Source organism: Pelecanus crispus, chromosome 10 (genome assembly GCF_030463565.1).
Source record: "Pelecanus crispus isolate bPelCri1 chromosome 10, bPelCri1.pri, whole genome shotgun sequence".
In the NCBI taxonomy this organism is placed as follows: Eukaryota; Metazoa; Chordata; class Aves; order Pelecaniformes; family Pelecanidae; genus Pelecanus; species Pelecanus crispus.
The window spans coordinates 37914698-37930973 of record NC_134652.1 but is presented as its reverse complement, the minus strand read 5'-3'; the positions used below and the strand labels follow the sequence as shown (position 1 = coordinate 37930973).

Sequence of the window (16276 nt, the reverse complement as noted above, 5' to 3'; positions counted from 1 at the left end):
AGCAGGAACTGGGTGGTTATCAAGTGCCATTGGGGAGTTGCTTCCTGGTCAGCCAACTCCCAGTTCCATGTTAAATCCCCCCAAAATCCTCCACCACCCAGCTGTCCTCCCTGTCCCTGCCTCAGTGGTGTCTCCTGGCCCACATGGCTTTGCCCAGGACAGCCCTTTTGCCTCTCTCCCCAGCTGATCATAGTGGCCTGTGACCAGGGCCAGCCAGCCTATGAGACCATGCAGCCCCTCCAGGTCGCACTCGATGACATCGATGACAATGAGCCCATCTTCCTCAGGCCACCCGTAAGGCACAGGGATGGAGGGGACAGGATACGGGGGATGCAGGGATGGGGATGCCGGCGAGCACGTGTGATGGAGCATGCACTGCTGGGCGTCACCATGGTGGGGAGCGTGATGGGATTTGTCTGCTTTTATTTAAAGCCACCTCAATGCTCATACCCCTCCCTTCTTCTGGGGCAGAGGGACAGTCCCCAGTACCAGGCGCTCTCTGTCCCCGAGCACTCGCGGCCAGGCACCGTGGTGGGGAACGTCACCGGGGCGGTGGATGCAGATGAGGGCTCCAACGCCATCGTCTACTACTTCATAGCAGGTGGGTGCTGAGCAGGGTTTCTGTCACTCCCATTATCTCCTCGCTGCCTTTCTGCTCTGGTCAATGGGCGAGGTGGTGTTTCAGAAATGCCGATGGGATTAAGTGGGCACCCCTTTCTGCACCCAGCTGGGAACCAAGAGAGCAACTTCCAGCTGAGCCGAGAGGGGAAGCTGCAGGTCTTGCGAGACCTGGACCGGGAGAAGGAGCCATACTACTCCATCATTGTCAAAGCATCCAGCCAGAGGAACTGGTCCCCTCCCTGGGGCCAGCGGGCGGGCAGAGCACAGCTCTGGGACCTCAGCATGGACCTGACCCTTCAGGAGGTGCGGATCTTCCTGGATGACATCAATGACCAGTCTCCCCAGTTCACCAAGTCAGAGTACACGGCGGGTAAGGGGTGCCAGGGGCTGGGGGGACACCAGGAGCCAGAGGTGCTCTGGGGAAAATCCAGCCGGATGAAGGGGCAGTGAGACCCAGCCCAGCCCCAGGTCCCTGTCCCATCTCTCTCTCAAAGGGGTTGCCACCGACGCCAAGGTGGGATCAGAGCTGATCAGAGTGGTCGCAGTGGACGCCGATGTGGGCAATAACAGCCTGGTCCTGTACAACATCTTGGGCATCCACTATATCAAGCAGCACTCCAACAACTCTGAGGAGGTGGCCAACATCTTCAGCATCGGTGTGTACCCTGCATGCCACAGGAGCACGGGGCCAAAGACATCCCCATGGCCAGGGTACCTAATCCTGGGCTTGTGACCATCCTTCCCCCAGGAACCCTTGATGGGATCCTGCGAACCTTCGACCTCTTCACGGCCTACAACCCCGGCTACTTTGTGGTGGACATCATGGCCTCGGACCTGGTGGGCCACAATGACACGGCCATTGTGGGGATTTACATCTTGCGGGATGACCAGCGGGTCAAAATCATCATCAATGAGATCCCTGACAAAGTCAGGCAGTTCGAGGAGGAGTTCATCAGCCTGCTCTCCAACATCACGGGTGCCATCGTCAACACGGATGACGTACAGGTAGCCATCCACCTCTGAGGTTGCTTCGAGGGGTAGGTAACCTTCCACATGCTGCTTGGGAGGTCTCCTCTGAGGGTGCCCTGTCTGTATAAAACATAGACACCCCTGAGCGCTGAAGGTGATGGATACACCCCAGGCTGGGGGTGTATTGAAGGGGTCCAGACAGACCCCATGCCAGGCTTGAGGGTCTCTTGCCACACAAGCGCATCTTGGGGTACACTCAGAAGATGCCCCGGGAGATGACACCTCTCCCACACTGCAGACCTTGCTGTCTCTCCCCAGTTCCATGTTGACAAGAAAGGTCGGGTGAATTTCGCGCAGACAGAGCTGCTGATCCACGTGGTGAACAGGGAGACCAACCGCATCCTGGATGTGGAGCGGTATGTCACCTGGCCCATCACCCAGCCAGGTCCATTGAGTCCTTGGGGACCCTCATTAATGTCAAGATGCCCAAGCAACCCTTCTCTTCCCAGGGTGATTCAGATGATAGACGAGAACAAGGAGCAGCTGAGGAACCTCTTCAGGAACTACAATGTGCTGGACGTGCAGCCCGCTATCACCGCCCGGGCCCCAGATGACCTCTCAGCTCTGCAGGTAACAGGCCAGCTGGGGCTGGAGATGGTTGGACTGGGTATCAGGAGAAATTTTGTTACTGAAAGAGTGTTCAAGCATTGGAACAGGCTGCCCAGAGAGGTGGTGGAGTCACCATCCCTGGAAGTGTTCAAAAAATAGGCAGATGTGGCACTTTGGGACATGGTTTTGTGGGCGTGGTGGTGTTGGGTTGGCGGTTGGACTGATGATCTTAGAGGTCCTTTCCAGCCTTAGTGATTCCTAGTTTTTACTTTCATTAAAAATAATCCAGCCACCAAGCCAGGAAACATGAAATTCTTACTCTCCTCTTAATTGATTTAGTGGTGGACTTGGTAGCGTTAGGTTAGTGGTTGGACTTGACGAACTACCCATGTGTCTCCTAGATGGCAATCATCGTGCTGGCCGTCCTGCTCTTCCTGGCTGCCATGCTCTTCATCCTCATGAACTGGTACTACCGGACAGTGTGAGTAATGCCTGGGCTCTGCCCCACCGGCCGCAATCTCCCCACAGGCCAGGGGGACCCACGTGGCAGCTCCTGGCCCTGGCAGTGCCGTCAAGCAAAGGAAGGGCATCAGCTTCCCAACACCTTCTGCAGCAGGGCTCAGCCTGGGTTCAGAAATTGACCCTCTTCCCCCAAAATATAATGGTTTTAATACTGACAGCACCTCTCCCTGCCAAGCTCGCTGTCCTTATAGCTACAGGGGCTGTTTGCAGGGTTACTGCAAATCTGTGTTCCCCTCTCCTTTTGAGAATCTTCTTTATTTTCTTCCCTGATTCGCTGTCTTTCTTTCACAGGCACAAAAGGAAATTGAAAGCCATAGTGGCTGGCTCCACCGGTGAGCAATGTTTGGGGTTTTCCAGCTGCATGAGACAGCAGGGTGCATGAAGAGCACAGAGGGGGCACACAGGGAGACAAAGGGGATGTCAGCAGGGTGTAAATCAGAAGTGATGGAGCCCAGTGAGGCACAATGGTGGGAGGCTTTTCTCAGCATCCAGGCTCCACGTTATCAGCCACATCCCAGCGTGTTTCTCACACCACCGGTGCCTTTTCGGTCGCCGAGTTTCCCTCCCCGATAAAGAAGTGCTGCCCCATGGTTTGCTGCTCAGTCCGCCAACATGCCGCCCCGTAAAACCCCCACCCCTGCCTTTTGCAGGGAACAGAGGCTTCATGGACATCATGGACATGCCAAACACCAACAAGTACTCCTTTGATGGGTGAGTTCTCCCTTTCCTTCCCCTCCCCGGTTTGCCACCTCTCGGGATTGCAGGCTGCTCCCGAGAGAGGGATGCCTGCGTTTTGCAGCCAGGATTGCACAGGAGGTGGAGACATGATGCCTCTCTGCTCTGCAGAGTGATGCGGCCAGGCACGCCATGCGGGGCACGACTCTGGCCCTGGGACACGTGCTTGCCTTGAGAGCTTTCAAAGCCAAAAGACCTTGTGCCTTCTCCTGTGACTTTGTCTCTGCCAATACTGGCCAGTCTTGGCGTAAGCAGGGATGATGGGCGAGTGTTGACACACCTCTGGATCCAGAGCAGCCGAATTCATGCCTGCTCAGGGCAGGAGGAGGCAGCACAACCTCAGCATCCGGCTCTGGGTGGGGTTAAGAATGCTGCCGCTCTTTGCTTGCGCTGAGGGCTGCTCCTCTCCCCCGGGCAGGGCCAACCCGGTGTGGCTGGACCCCTTCTGCAGGAACATGGAGCTGGCGGCGCAGGCGGAGCACGAGGATGACCTGCCGGAGAACCTGAGCGAGATCACCGACCTCTGGAACAGCCCTGCCCGCACCCACGTGAGACACAGCACCCACTGGCGCATCTCCTCCCTGTGCCCAACGCCCGTGCCGCCTCCTCAGCCGCTCTCTCCTCCCGCAGGGGACCTTTGGGAGAGAGCCCTCCGCGGCCAAGCCCGAGGATGACCGCTACCTGCGGGCAGCCATCCAGGAGTACGACAACATTGCCAAGCTGGGGCAGATCATGCGGGAGGGACCCATCAAGGTGAGTGATGAGTAGGGGCATCCTCCACCAAGGGGTCTTCTCCTACTGCTACGGCTTCCAGGTTCATGGCTGCGGCGCCGGAGGGTGATGTTGCTCCAAAAACCACTGGGATGAGGCCAGCCTCCCTCCAATCAAACCATCTCCCTTGGGTAACCCGTCGTCTCTCCCCCTCCGCCCAGGGCTCTCTCTTGAAGGTGGTCCTGGATGATTACATGCGCTTGAAAAAACTCTTTGCCCAGCGGATGGTGCATAAGGCCACCGCCAGTCAGGGGGACCGCTCCTCGGTCTCAGAGGTAGACGGGGTGTGCATGGGGAGATGCTTGCCGTGCCCTTTGGGATGCAGTGTGTCTTCCCGGCTCCACAGGCTGCAGTCACTCCCTGCGGCCACGGTCCCCGTTACCCAGTGGTCCCCCCCATTCTCTCCTTGGCCAAAATGAGCCAGACGCTGGTTTTCCACTGAGGCTGCCGGTTCCCCGCAGTGCCCCAGCTCTCGTGACCCCCCGTGTTTCCTCTGAGCATCAGCAGCACCCTCTCCCTTGGTCTCTCACCCCCCTCTTTGTGGGGTGGGCTCTGTCCATCACCTCCCTGTCTCTCTGCCAAGGATGGCCAAGAAGCTGTGGGTCCCTGCACACACACGGGGACACCTTCCCTCCCCTCTGCTCCTCTGAGCTTATCAATCCAGCAGGTTTTTGAGGCAAAAAGGCTGGGACAGAGGGGTTTGGTGCAGTAGGGCTGGCATAGGGAGAGCTCCTCCCGCAGCATTCCCCCTTTTCATGGGGGGCAAAACATGGGGCAGAGTGGAGGAGAGCAGTGGGACAGGAGACACCTTTCAGCCCGTCTGCCCTCCATCCCTCCTTGCCCTTATCCCCCTCCAGCCCATCCAGCCTTCCCTTGACTCCTTTCCTTGTCTGCCTCCTGCCCCACCACCCTCCTACAACCCCAAATCCCAACCCAGGTCCAAACTCCCTCCTCAGCCTCTGCGGGGGCTGCTGCGGGACACACCACCCAGCCGGCAGCCAGTGCCTGAGCCAGGGCACCCACCTGACAAGTGAGCGATCCAGCTGGAGATCATCATCGTGCTGGTGATCCTCATCACCATGCTCTGAGGTTGCCTCAGAAGACGAGGGTCGCATCCCTCCCGCTGGGCTCCGGCATTGTAGGAGGTTCGGAGGTGGGGAAGCCAGGATCTGCTCTGGCCGTGGTGGTGATTCCCCCACTCCGTGGACCTTTTGCAGCTGATCCAGAAGGAGATGGAGGAGGAGGAGGAGGAGCGCAGCCCCAGCCAGGGCAACCTCCGCTTCCGACACAAGCAGCCGGTGGAGCTGAAAGGTCCCGACGGCATCCATGTGGTGCACGGCAGCACGGGCACGCTGCTCGCCTCCGACCTCAACAGCCTGCCCGAGGACGACCAGAAGGTGCTGGGTCGCTCGCTGGAGACTCTGACGGCTGACTGCGGGGGCTACAGCGACCACAACGCCCGCACCGAGTCAGCCAAGTCCACCCCCCTGCACAAGATGCGGGAGGTGATCATGGAGAGCCCGCTGGAGATCACTGAGTTATGACGAGTGGCAGTGGTGGTGGTGGTGCTCCTCTAGGCAAGCCGGGGCCAGCGGGGACAAAGCACAGACCAAGGGGGATGTGGGGGGGGCCGGGAGCACCCCGAGACCGGCGCTTGGCCCCCCCCTTCCCCTGCAGAAGGATTCCAGGCCACAACCAGTGCGGTTCACTCCGGCAGCCTTGGAGAGCTTGGCCCCGGGACAGGGCTCTCAGGACCGGTTTGCTCTTACTTGCCTGTCATTTATCCATGAAAGCATTAGTTTTTTTTTTTAATTTTTCTTATTAAAAAAAAAGGTTTTGTTTTGTTTTGTTTTTTTTTAAAAAAAGAAGAAAAGCTAAACGAATCCAGTGAGGCAGGGGCAAAGGTGCAGTGAAGGCACGGATGATGTGCCACCGCAGCCTGGGGACAAGCAGCCGTCACACCTTGACCACGGGCACGGAGAGGGCCGGGGAAGCGCGGGGAGACACCAAGTCCGTTTGGCATTAACGTCACCTTTCCGGCAAGGAAAGACCAAAAAAAAAAAAAAAATGAAGACATTTCTCCATTTTGCTGGCTTTACCAAAACATGTTGTGACGTCAAAAAAAAAAAAGAGAGAGACTGACAATAATTGGGGCTTCTGGATGTAGAGTGCTCGTGCGTGTCTTTTATGCCCTTTTCTTTCCCCTTCTCTCTTGCTTTCGGGTTTGTTCGTTTGGGGGTTTGTTTCCAGTCGTAACCTTGTGGAGAGTTTTCGGGCACGGTCTGTTACGGGACTCAGAAATACACTGTCTATGGCTTTGGGTAACCTGTCTGTCATCCTTCCTCCCCAGCCGTGCCGGATTCATCCTACCCAAACCACCTTTTGAAAAGAAAACTCCCTTTTTCCCTTAATTCACCCCTCCATCCATCACCTTCACAAGATGCCACCCTGGGTGTTGCTGCACCCCAGATTTTGGGGGAAGCATTAAACCTCCCCTAGGTTTGCCACCCCTTGCTGCACCACCAGCCCCCCCCGGCACCCCAGGACAAGGAGGAAGGAGACAACCAGCCTCACGGGAAGAGTTTATTTGCGGTGAGATGCTCCCGTGCACGCTCAGGACCGGGCGTCGTGGGCATCCCCCTCGTCTTCCGCAGCGGGGAGGGACGAGCCAGCACCCCGCTGCCCCTTGCCACCACGGCTGGGTCGGCATGGGACCCCCCCCCCCCAGCGGGGATGTGTGCGTGAAAGGAACTCTTTGCCCCCAAACTCATTTTTTTGTTCAGGGGCTACTTAAAATATATATATTTATCTCCAGCAATCGGCTGGACACAAAATTAGTGTACTGCAAATGTCATGCAAAGCCAGGCATTGCAGGTAAATTTAATCCACTTTCGTTTCTTTAACTGGTGACTGGGGGGGAAAAAAAAAAGTAAAATAAAAAGCCACCCCAACTGGAAGAGGGACCAGCAAAGCGCTGGGCTTGCCAAAAGCCAACGAGACCTGCGATGCGAGGCTGCCAGCGGCCGGGAGCCGGCCTTTGGGCAGCAGAAACTGTCCCAGCCCACGGGGACAGATCCGTGTTGCAGGATCTGGGCTTTACAAGTGGCTCAGGGTGGGATGGGGATGGGGATATGGGTGGGAATAGGCATAGGGACGGGGATATGGGTGGGAATAGGCATAGGGACGGGGATATGGATGGAGATGGGGATGGGGATATGGATGGGGATATGGCTGGGGATGGGGATTTTGCAGTTGCCCTGAGAGACATCAAGGCTGAATCCCCAGTCCTGAAAATATTAACGAGTCCCTTAACCTGATTTGGAAATCCAAGCCCCAGGGGTGGAAAAGGAAGCGGCAGAGGCAGCTGGGGCACCCCACAGCCCCCACCGGGGTGGTGAGGCCGGTGGGCTCCTGCCATCACCGTCCGTGGGTGCAGGCATGTCTCAAGGGAGGGGGTGCGGGATCCTGAACCGAAACGGCGGGTCAAGCCCAGCCAGCCAGGGAGGTGGCTCCTAGTTCCATAGGTGACGCTGGCAATGCTCAACGGCCTGCGGAAGAGATGGGGAGGGGTGGCGGGGGGAGGCAGGGACCCCCAGCACCCTGCCGACACAGGGGAGGGGACGTGGCTGACACTTACTTGGCACTCGACAGCCGTGGCCATGTTCTTGCACCAGTATTGTGGGCCCCAGGCGCAGCGGTCCGAGCCCAGGAGATCCTCTTCGGCTGAATCGCAGGCTCTTATTTTCTGCGTTGCAAAGGAAAAAGGTGGGAGGGGGAGGAAAAAAAAAACCCATGAGCACCCTTTCACCCCACTGCCCCTCTGCCAGCCCCCCAGGCTTGGCCGAAAGAGCCCCATCTCGGTCCAGGGTCCCGGCACGGGGACACTTACGGTGCAGACGAAGGTGGGGTCCATCATCTGCACGAGGAGCCGCACGGCCGCCGGCTCGTACTGCACCACGAGCGCCTCGCACTGGGAAGGAGAGAGGGGGTGAGCCCGGCGCAGGGGATTTCGGGGGGGTCCCCGCCATTCTGGGTGCTTCCCCCGCCCCAGCTCACCTTGTCGGTGAGCGGCGTGGGCAGCAGCTCGCAGCCCTTCTCCAGCACATCGCCCAGCTCCACCAGCGTCTCGTTCTTCAGCAGCTCGTTATCGAAGTAGGTGATGATGATCTGGCAGACGTTGCAGAAAGCGCCCACGCCTGTCGTCAGCTGCTCCAGCGCGGCAAGCCCTGCGGGACACGGAGATGGGGTGTTAGCACCCCCCCAAACCCCATTCTGGGGTGCCTGGGTGCCAGCCACGTGCCCCCGGCTCACCTCGGTGGGCGTCCCCGCTCCGGGGGCAGCAGCGCAGCATGGTGCAGACGGCCGCTGGGTCGGTGGCCTCCAGCAGCATGATGACCACGGCTTTGCCGTAGGAGTCGACGAAGTCCTTGCACTGGCCGATGATGCCGTGGGGCAGCATGTAGCACACCTTCTCGATGTCGTTCACCAGTTGCTCCTGCCGGGAGAAGGCAGGCGGAGGGATGGGGAGACCCCCCCTAACTTCTTGCTGCCCCTCTATCCCGGCCCCTCCATCTCCGGACCGCGGCGGCGGGGCTCACCTCCGTCATGTTGTTCTCCAGGAGGCCCTCGGCCGCCTTCACGGCGAACTGGCACATCTCGCACAGCGGCGTGGTCCCCTCCCCGTCCTGCCGGGACAAGGCAGTGGGACGCGTGCCGAGCCCCCCCTCCGAGCCACCCCCATCCTGCCCAGCCGTCAACCCCCACAAAAGACATTCCCCACCTTGGAAAAATGGAGATGCTCGAGGGGGAAAAAAAAAAAAAGCAAAATACATCTCCCCTTTCCCGGTGTTTGGATTTTAAGGAGTGTGGCAGAGTGGGGGGTCCCCGCTTACCCCCGGCGCGCTCAGGAGCTGCGTCACCTTCTCCGTGAGCAGCGTGTGGAGGGGCAGCGCCGAGGCAGAGGAGCAGAGTCCCAGGTGGCCACACAGCTCCATGGGGTCCTGGGGAGAGAAATGTCCTGAATCAGGCGGGCATCACCCCCCAATTTCAGCCTGTCGGGGTGCAGGTCTTGCTTACCTCAGCCTGCTGCCGGTGGAGGGGCCGGAAAATGGCAAGAAAAAAAATAAAGAAATAAGAATTACAGCAGTTTCAAGCCAGAGAGAGGGGGAAATATATTTAAAAGGATATAGGAATATGAAGCAGTGGGATTAATTAAAAAATAACAAGAGCAGGGCCCTGCTTCTGCCAGTGAGGTCCCCTTGTCTGTGCCGCTTGCCCACCCCACCAGTGCCCACCTCAGCAGCCCCGGGGAGCCGCTCACCCGCTTACCAAATGCCGGAGCAGCCGGGCACCCGTGTCTGCGTACCGGGCCAGGTAGCGTTTGCACTGTGCAGGGAGACACGGCGTCAGCGCCCAAGGAGGGGGACACCCCAGCATCCCACCTCCCGCCCCAGATCGGGGAGGAGCGGGGAGCCCAGCAGGATGCCAGCACCCTTACCCACTGCGCCAGGTCGGGGGCCACCCCCTCGCACACCCACTCGGCGTGGGCTACCAGCACCTGGGAGAAGGCGGTGTCGGTCCCCAGCTCCAGCTGCGTGGCTGCCACCAGCTGCAGGCACTCCCCGCACACATCTTCCGTCTCCTGTGGGACAAGGCGGGCAGGGACACATCGGTACCCACCCCCCGAAAATAAAACTTGAGCCCCCCGCTGGATTTGCGGGTCTGGGATTTAAATGCCGGTCGCAAGCTGGCACAGTTTTTTGGCCAGCGTCTCTCTGGTCCCCCCCACCCTGGATCCTGCAATATCCCAGCCCCGAACCAGTGACACCCCTAATTTCATCTTTGCAATATTTTTTAATTATTTTGTTTTTAAATTATTCTTAAATAGGCGACGCTTAGGTGATTCTCGCCCTTGAGCAGCATCAACAGTATTCGGCACCTGTGCCGTGGTACCTGCGCCTCGCCGTGCGGCGGGTCCTGGGGATGGAGCAGGAGGGGCACGTTGGCGATGAAGGGGGTGACCAGGTTGGCGAAATCCTGAGCGGGGCCCGCGGAGGCCGGCGGTGGCTCATGGAACTTCAGGGCCCCCGTGGGGCTCTCCCAGGGCTGGCACAGCTTGATGGCCCCGCACACCACCTTCGGGTCTGCCTGGGGGAGCAGAGGGGTGGGGGCTTGGGGCTGCTCCATCGCTCCACTCCCCCCCCTCCATCCCTAGGTCATTTCCATCCCCACCTCCATCTTGCAAAGGTTTTGTCCCAGGCTCCAAGAGCCCCCCCTTGCCCTGCGATCCCCCAAGACATCCCAAACCATGGAGAAACGCAAACCCACGGGGGTCCCCCCCTGCCAGTTACCAGCACTTGCTTGCCCAGCTGGACGAGGATGAGGATGCCAGTGTCCACCATCTTCTTGCACTTGACGGACCAGTCCTGGAAGGGCAGGTACTGGCATTTCTTATCCAAGAAGAGCCGCAGCTTTTCCTAGGTGACAAGGAGAAAGTCAGGGTCAGGCTGGCCCTGCGGTGTTGGGGGGGGACATGCCAGCCCCATACCTCCCCCCGGCCGTGACCCACCTCGGTGCAGTTGTCCTGCAGGACCTTGCCCACCATGGAGACCACCATCTGGCACAGGTGACACGGGATCCCCTTCTGCCAAAAGAGGGGATGCTGCCACGGCACCCAGACACACACACCCCCCCCGGCTTGCTCCCCCAAATCCCACCCCTCCACCAAAAAACACACCACCAAGGGGCACTTGGGAATATTCCGGGGTACCCACTCATTTTTGCCACTCACCCTGCAGACTCCCAGTCTGAGTGAGCCCCACCAGTTAGGCAGCCTTGCTGGTTTACATTTTTCTCCTCGAAAGCATCAGCAGATGCTCCTCTGGGTGCCCAGCATCGGGGCAGCCAGGCGGGGAGACTCACGTTTTGGGGCAGGATGGGCACATCCCTCCATCACCCCGCATCCCACCCCACATCCCTCCCCGTTCCCGGTGCGGTTTACCCCCAGGGTCTGGTCCCAGACGGTGAGCTGGCAGAGCTCCAGCGTCCCGCACTTGGCCGCCGTCACCGCGTCGCGGCACCAGTCCTCCGGCCGCTCGTCGCACACGTGGAGGGGGCTGGCCGCGGCTACGGGGGGGAGAGAGGAGCCCATCAGCCCCCCCGGAGCACCCCGAGACCAGCTCCCGCACCACCCCAAACCCACCAGCACCCCGACCCCAGCCCTGCCCTGCGAGCCGAGGGCGATGCTCCTCACCCCCCCCCGCCATGATTCACCCTCAGCTTTCGCAATGGTGGTGGGGTGGGTGGGTTTTATAAATTATTTTTTTTTAAGCCCAGCAAAGGGCTTTGCTAGGCCACTGCATGCCGCCAGCTTTTCCAAGGGGATGGCGCAGCAGCGCCAAAAGCAAGCGAATTTGGGGGATCATCCTCGGCCTCGTGGCATTCTTGGGGAGGCAGCCGCTTATAAAAACAGCAATAAAAAAAAAAATCTTGCAAAATGAGCAAACTGGGGGTGCCAGCACTCAGCCCCACGCAGAAGCTGGTTAGCCACACCGCAGCTCCCAGCGACGATTGAGCAACCCCAGTTTGGGGTGGTTTGTTTTGGGGTTGGTTTTTTTTTTTGGTTTTTTTTTCCCCCATTTCCTCCCAACGACAGCATTTTCTCCTGGCTGCAAATCTCCGACGCGGCAGCAGCGGCATCACCCGCCCGGGCAGCGCGGTGGCATGGCGCAACACCTGCGGTTTAATTGCCACCTTGGCGTGTCAGGATTCATTCGTGATGGGGCAAGCGCTTATTCCCACCGGGAGCTTGTCCACCCAGGATGCGGCTGGGGAGGCGGCGAGGAGCCGGCACAACCCAAGCCCTTCGCTGCCCTGCTTCGGCCGGGAGCTGCTCCGGAAAGTCTGGGGGCACATGGGGAACAGCACATGGACAGATGGACGGACAGACCCTGCTGCATACTCTGTTGCGGCTGGCCTAAGCAAAGCACAAACCCCTCTCACAGCATTTGCACCCGGCTTTTACCACCCGGCCCTGGCCACACGATATTGCACAGCAGGAATAAAGCCAAAAGCAGAAACTGCTGCTTCCACCCACCCTGTTATCAGGTTTCTCCCCCAAAACTGCTTTTCCTTCGTACCAGATTCTGGCAACACCTTTGCCTTACTCATGGAACGTGCTGGGGCAGCGGCTCGAGATGCCCAGGGCCACCCCAACAAGTCCCCAGGGATGGGAACTGTGGGGAGAGGGCTCCAGAGCCCCCCACCAGCCCCGCCTGCTCCCAAAATCGCTGGTGCGGCTGGGCAGGTGCCGGGTGGCATTTCAGCCCCAATTACTCCATCGGGCTGACGGCATCACCGGGGCAGGAGCGAGCCCCGGGGCAGGGCGAGTCCCCCTGTTTCCCATGCACGGCTTCCCACACACCGCTCCGGCAGTGCGATGTCGCCGCATCAGCTGAGAGATACGCGGGTTTTTTTTTTTTTTTAACCTCGGCACTAGCATCAGGCCGAACAGGAATTGCAAGTCAGCGGAAGCGTTAAGGGGCAGCACCAAAAAAAAAACCACCCCACAACCCACAGTTTGTTTCTGAGCTGGTCCTGCCTGACCCACGGACATGAGCATCTCTCGCAGCCTCGTGCCGGAGACCGGACCAGCGGCATAAGGATGCTGTTGGCAACAGCACGGGGGGATTTTGCGGGTCTAAAGGACACCAGCGGGTTGGACCAGCACCTTTCTGGCTTATGGTGGCTCTCAGCTTGGCGCTTACTCCTTGCTCTGCTCAAGCTGAGATTCAGGTGACAAGTGTTGAGCCGGAAAAATAATTAATAACAATAATAACTCCCATCTGCTGAGAGCAGAGGGAGCTTCCCCAAGTGGAAAGCATCGCCACGGGCCACGCAACCGGAGCAACCGGTGCCCCATGAGCTCTCATCCACGTTTCAAAGCCGTGCTGGAGCCGCCTCGTGCTGACAGGCACCCAGGCAGCAGGGCAGCGGGTGATGGTGATTTTGGCAAAGCCCCGGCATGGAGCAGGGGGCAAGGCAGGGATGCTGCCGCAGTGGCCCCGGGCGAAGCCCGGTGCTGCCCCATCCCCAGCTGCCAGACCCCCAGGGTGGGGTGGGCTTTGCTCAGGGGGGATCCAGCACTGAGTTTCAGATCTAGCAGGGCTGTGCTGGCATTACACGGAACCCCGGAGCGTGTCGGCCGAGCCGGCCGAGCAGGTTCTGACGTAAACCCCGGGGGTGGCAGCGTGGGCCCCAGCGCCCCAGTTCCTGGCTGGGCGCACACCCCTGTTATGGCCAAACCCGTAAATACGCTCTTCCCAGCATCAAAATCCCTCCCAAAGGTTTCCAGTGGTCCCCAGTCCTGCAGTCCCCAACCCGTGGCCACCCTGTGCCATGCAGCCAAAGCCACCACGGCGAGAGCAGCCGCCGGCTTCCAGGGCAGGCGTTGCCCAAAGGACGGACGTGCCGAGTGCGGGTGAACTTTCCTGCTCTGCCTGTTGCTGGCTAGAGCATCTCGGCATGTCCCCCCCGCCCACCGTCGGGGCACGCGTGCGCAGTCACGGCTCCACCGCCGCAAAGCTGGTGCCTGGGCAGGTCATATCGGAGGAGGCCCGTGGGCCAAGCCTGGGGTAATTAGGGCGCAGAAGGGGTTCTTCCCTCTAAAAAGGTTTGGGTTTTGTTTTTTTTTTTTTGCCTACAACAGCAGGGATCTATGGCTTCCCCAGGGAAATTTCCCCTGGAATAAGTGATTTCCCCTCAAGCAAGGAGCAGGGGTCAAACTTTTCCCAACTTGTTTCCTGGAGACAGGCAGAGGATGAGCCAGGTATCACTTTCTCGCTCTTATCGGGGAGATACCTCGCAGACGGCAGCGTAAGCTCAGCCACAGGTAGGGTTTGCTCACAGCTCCCCAAAGCCCTGGCGATGAGGGGTCTCCAGAGGCGCTCAGGGCTGCAGCACCCCATCACCCTACCCGGAGCTCAGCAAGGCACAGGGGAATAGGTTTCCTGCCTCCTGCACCGCGTACAAGGCCCCTAAGGAAAGGCGCAGCATCAGGTGGCACCGCGGTCACGCCGTTGTGCAAGGACAAGGCAGCAGCTTGCCCAAAATGGCACGTACGCGGCCAGGTACCAACGGCAAGGGTGGCAGCGGACAAAGCAGCCCCTCTTCCCCATCGCTGCCGAGACACCCCGTCAACTGGCCTCCCTCCTTCCATACCCCAAGCAAAACACTGGCTCCGTCCAAATCCCTGCTGTCCGGAGAAGGGAGGGAGCAAACCGTTTTGTGCCCCCACGATCATCTTTAAGGGCAGAAGTTGCAACGCTCGCATCCAGGTGGGCAAGAGGTAAAGCAGCCGGGGGTGCCACCTGCCCCAGCTCCCCTCTGGTGTAACTCCAAAACCATGGAGGGACGAGTAAGCACGCTACGGAGCTTAAACACTATAGCTGGGAATAGTTTCGGGGTTCAGAGGGGTTTTCTGGGCTCTCCTCGAGTCCTACCCCCAGGCCTGACCTTACCTTGGTAGGAGCCCAGGCACACGGAAAGGATCAGCACCCAGCCACTCCATTTGCTCTCCATGCCGTTCCTAAGATAGTCCTCAGTGGCTGGTTCCTCTCCCGTGCTGCTCCCAGACTGAGGAATCTTGGATGGGTTGGGAGAAGTAGTGAGAACCCACACCTACGCAGGGCAATTACCACACCCCTCTCCTTACGCCTTGATTATAAAATCATTCACCAGCCTGCAAAGTGGAGGGAGGGACCAGAGCCAGGCAGGTATTCCCGGGAAGTCAAAACCAGCCCAGAACCTGCTGCTCAACGCCAACCTCCCCGCTCCTGGCAGCAAAGGGTGGCCAGGGAACACAGTCCTAGCGATTTTCGGTGCTCTTCACTGAATAGAGCATCACCCCTGACAAAAAAGGTCGGTAGCGCAGGTATTAAAGACCAGTAAATTTAGGAGAAGCGAATTAACAGTGTAGAGGCAGCCATGTAGTTTGCTTACAGCCTTTAAAAGACATTTGTTTCAAAATGAAGCAAGGAATGAAGGCAAAAGGAAAGCCACATTAAATGCAAGTCAGCACCAAAGCCTGATAACCAAAGCAGCTTCAGCAAGAACTCCCTCCAGCCTGCACAAGGCAGAGAACTTGCAACACAGAGCTGTTGCCTCACACCAGGCGTTGCGTTCGTCCAGGGAAGAGCGCGGCGGCAATCCCTGGCAAGCCTCTGTAACCTGCAACTGCGCTCAATATAACAAAGGCTTGATGGGACACGCACGTTGCGAGGTGATGGCAACTCCAGCGGGAAGCTGAATCCTGCCGTTCAGCTCCAGATTCCCAGTGACGTTTTGGGACGTGCCTTCTCCTGGCTCTGCAGCAAAGGGGAAGCTGACAAGATCCTTTGGCAACTAGCGCACACCAAGGAAACGGAACACACAAACTCACCAGTTTACAGAAGTTTTTATTGTTCATTAAAGAAGCTTTTGTGCAAAAATCAAGACAATGTTCTTTAGAAAGCAACTGCACGTGTCCCCCCAGCATAACTCAAGCGGGTCAGGCGCCACAGTCCACAGGAAGGGAGAAAACCAAAGTCTCCCAGCGCTAGCACAGGATTTCCCCCGCTTCACCCTGACAACAGGTCGCTAGCATGAATCCTTCGCTACCAAAACCCCAAGAAAATTAAAACCTTGCCAACCTGTAAGAGCAAGTATCAATCCATCCCCACCTCCCCCCCAAAAAACTCACGTTAAGAGAACACCACCCAGTTTAAAAGATCAAATACCACATGCTACGTGCCATGGTGTAACGCAACCCGTACCTCCAGGGCAGCGACGCTGAAAAGAGCCCATTTCCTATTTGGCATATCTACCCCAACTGCGATACACCGCTGGAACCACTGCGCAAGCCTGCCAAGACAGAAAGCTGCAGGTATTTTACATCTTATGGGGAATTTTTTTTTTTTTTTTTTTTAAAGCCAGGAGTGCTTCAGCATTCTGTACAAATGCAAACAGGAAAGACAAACCGCTATCGCTATCCATCAACACTGCCCAGACACTT

General features: G+C 58.5%; 2 protein-coding genes across 2 annotated transcripts in view; one reads left to right on the top strand and one right to left on the bottom strand.

The window, feature by feature from the left end:
* CDH23 (cadherin related 23) overlaps positions 1–5771 on the top strand; it is a 210519-nt gene extending 204748 nt beyond the window's left edge. Inside the window, exons 55-67 of the mRNA XM_075717465.1 lie at positions 184–294; positions 472–601; positions 728–991; positions 1116–1277; positions 1370–1626; positions 1909–2006; positions 2100–2220; positions 2601–2680; positions 3013–3053; positions 3372–3432; positions 3875–4004; positions 4087–4209; positions 5445–5771. Of these exons, the coding sequence (XP_075573580.1) occupies positions 184–294; positions 472–601; positions 728–991; positions 1116–1277; positions 1370–1626; positions 1909–2006; positions 2100–2220; positions 2601–2680; positions 3013–3053; positions 3372–3432; positions 3875–4004; positions 4087–4209; positions 5445–5771 (1905 nt within the window). The remainder of the gene's footprint in view (positions 1–183; positions 295–471; positions 602–727; positions 992–1115; positions 1278–1369; positions 1627–1908; positions 2007–2099; positions 2221–2600; positions 2681–3012; positions 3054–3371; positions 3433–3874; positions 4005–4086; positions 4210–5444) is intronic.
* Positions 5772–7739: 1968 nt separating this feature from the next.
* Positions 7740–14805, bottom strand: LOC142594485 (prosaposin-like). The gene is made up of 15 exons (XM_075717975.1): positions 14745–14805; positions 11228–11352; positions 10796–10870; positions 10578–10703; positions 10180–10374; positions 9725–9868; positions 9556–9612; positions 9304–9312; positions 9120–9227; positions 8826–8912; positions 8539–8722; positions 8284–8453; positions 8117–8197; positions 7865–7972; positions 7740–7775 (listed from the first exon to the last, which is right to left on the bottom strand). The coding sequence occupies exons 1-15, from the start codon at positions 14803–14805 to the stop codon at positions 7740–7742; spliced, it is 1566 nt and encodes a 521-aa protein (XP_075574090.1).
* Positions 14806–16276: the final 1471 nt, after the last annotated feature.

Coding starts and splice junctions, on each gene's coding strand:
- LOC142594485 (XM_075717975.1), bottom strand. CDS start 14,805: ATGGAGAGCAAATGGAGTGGCTGGGTGCTGATCCTTTCCGTGTGCCTG. Junction 8,723..8,825: donor TGGAGAACAACATGACGGAG/GTGAGCCCCGCC, acceptor TTCTCCCGGCAG/GAGCAACTGGTGAACGACAT. Junction 8,198..8,283: donor CCACGCCGCTCACCGACAAG/GTGAGCTGGGGC, acceptor TCTCCTTCCCAG/TGCGAGGCGCTCGTGGTGCA.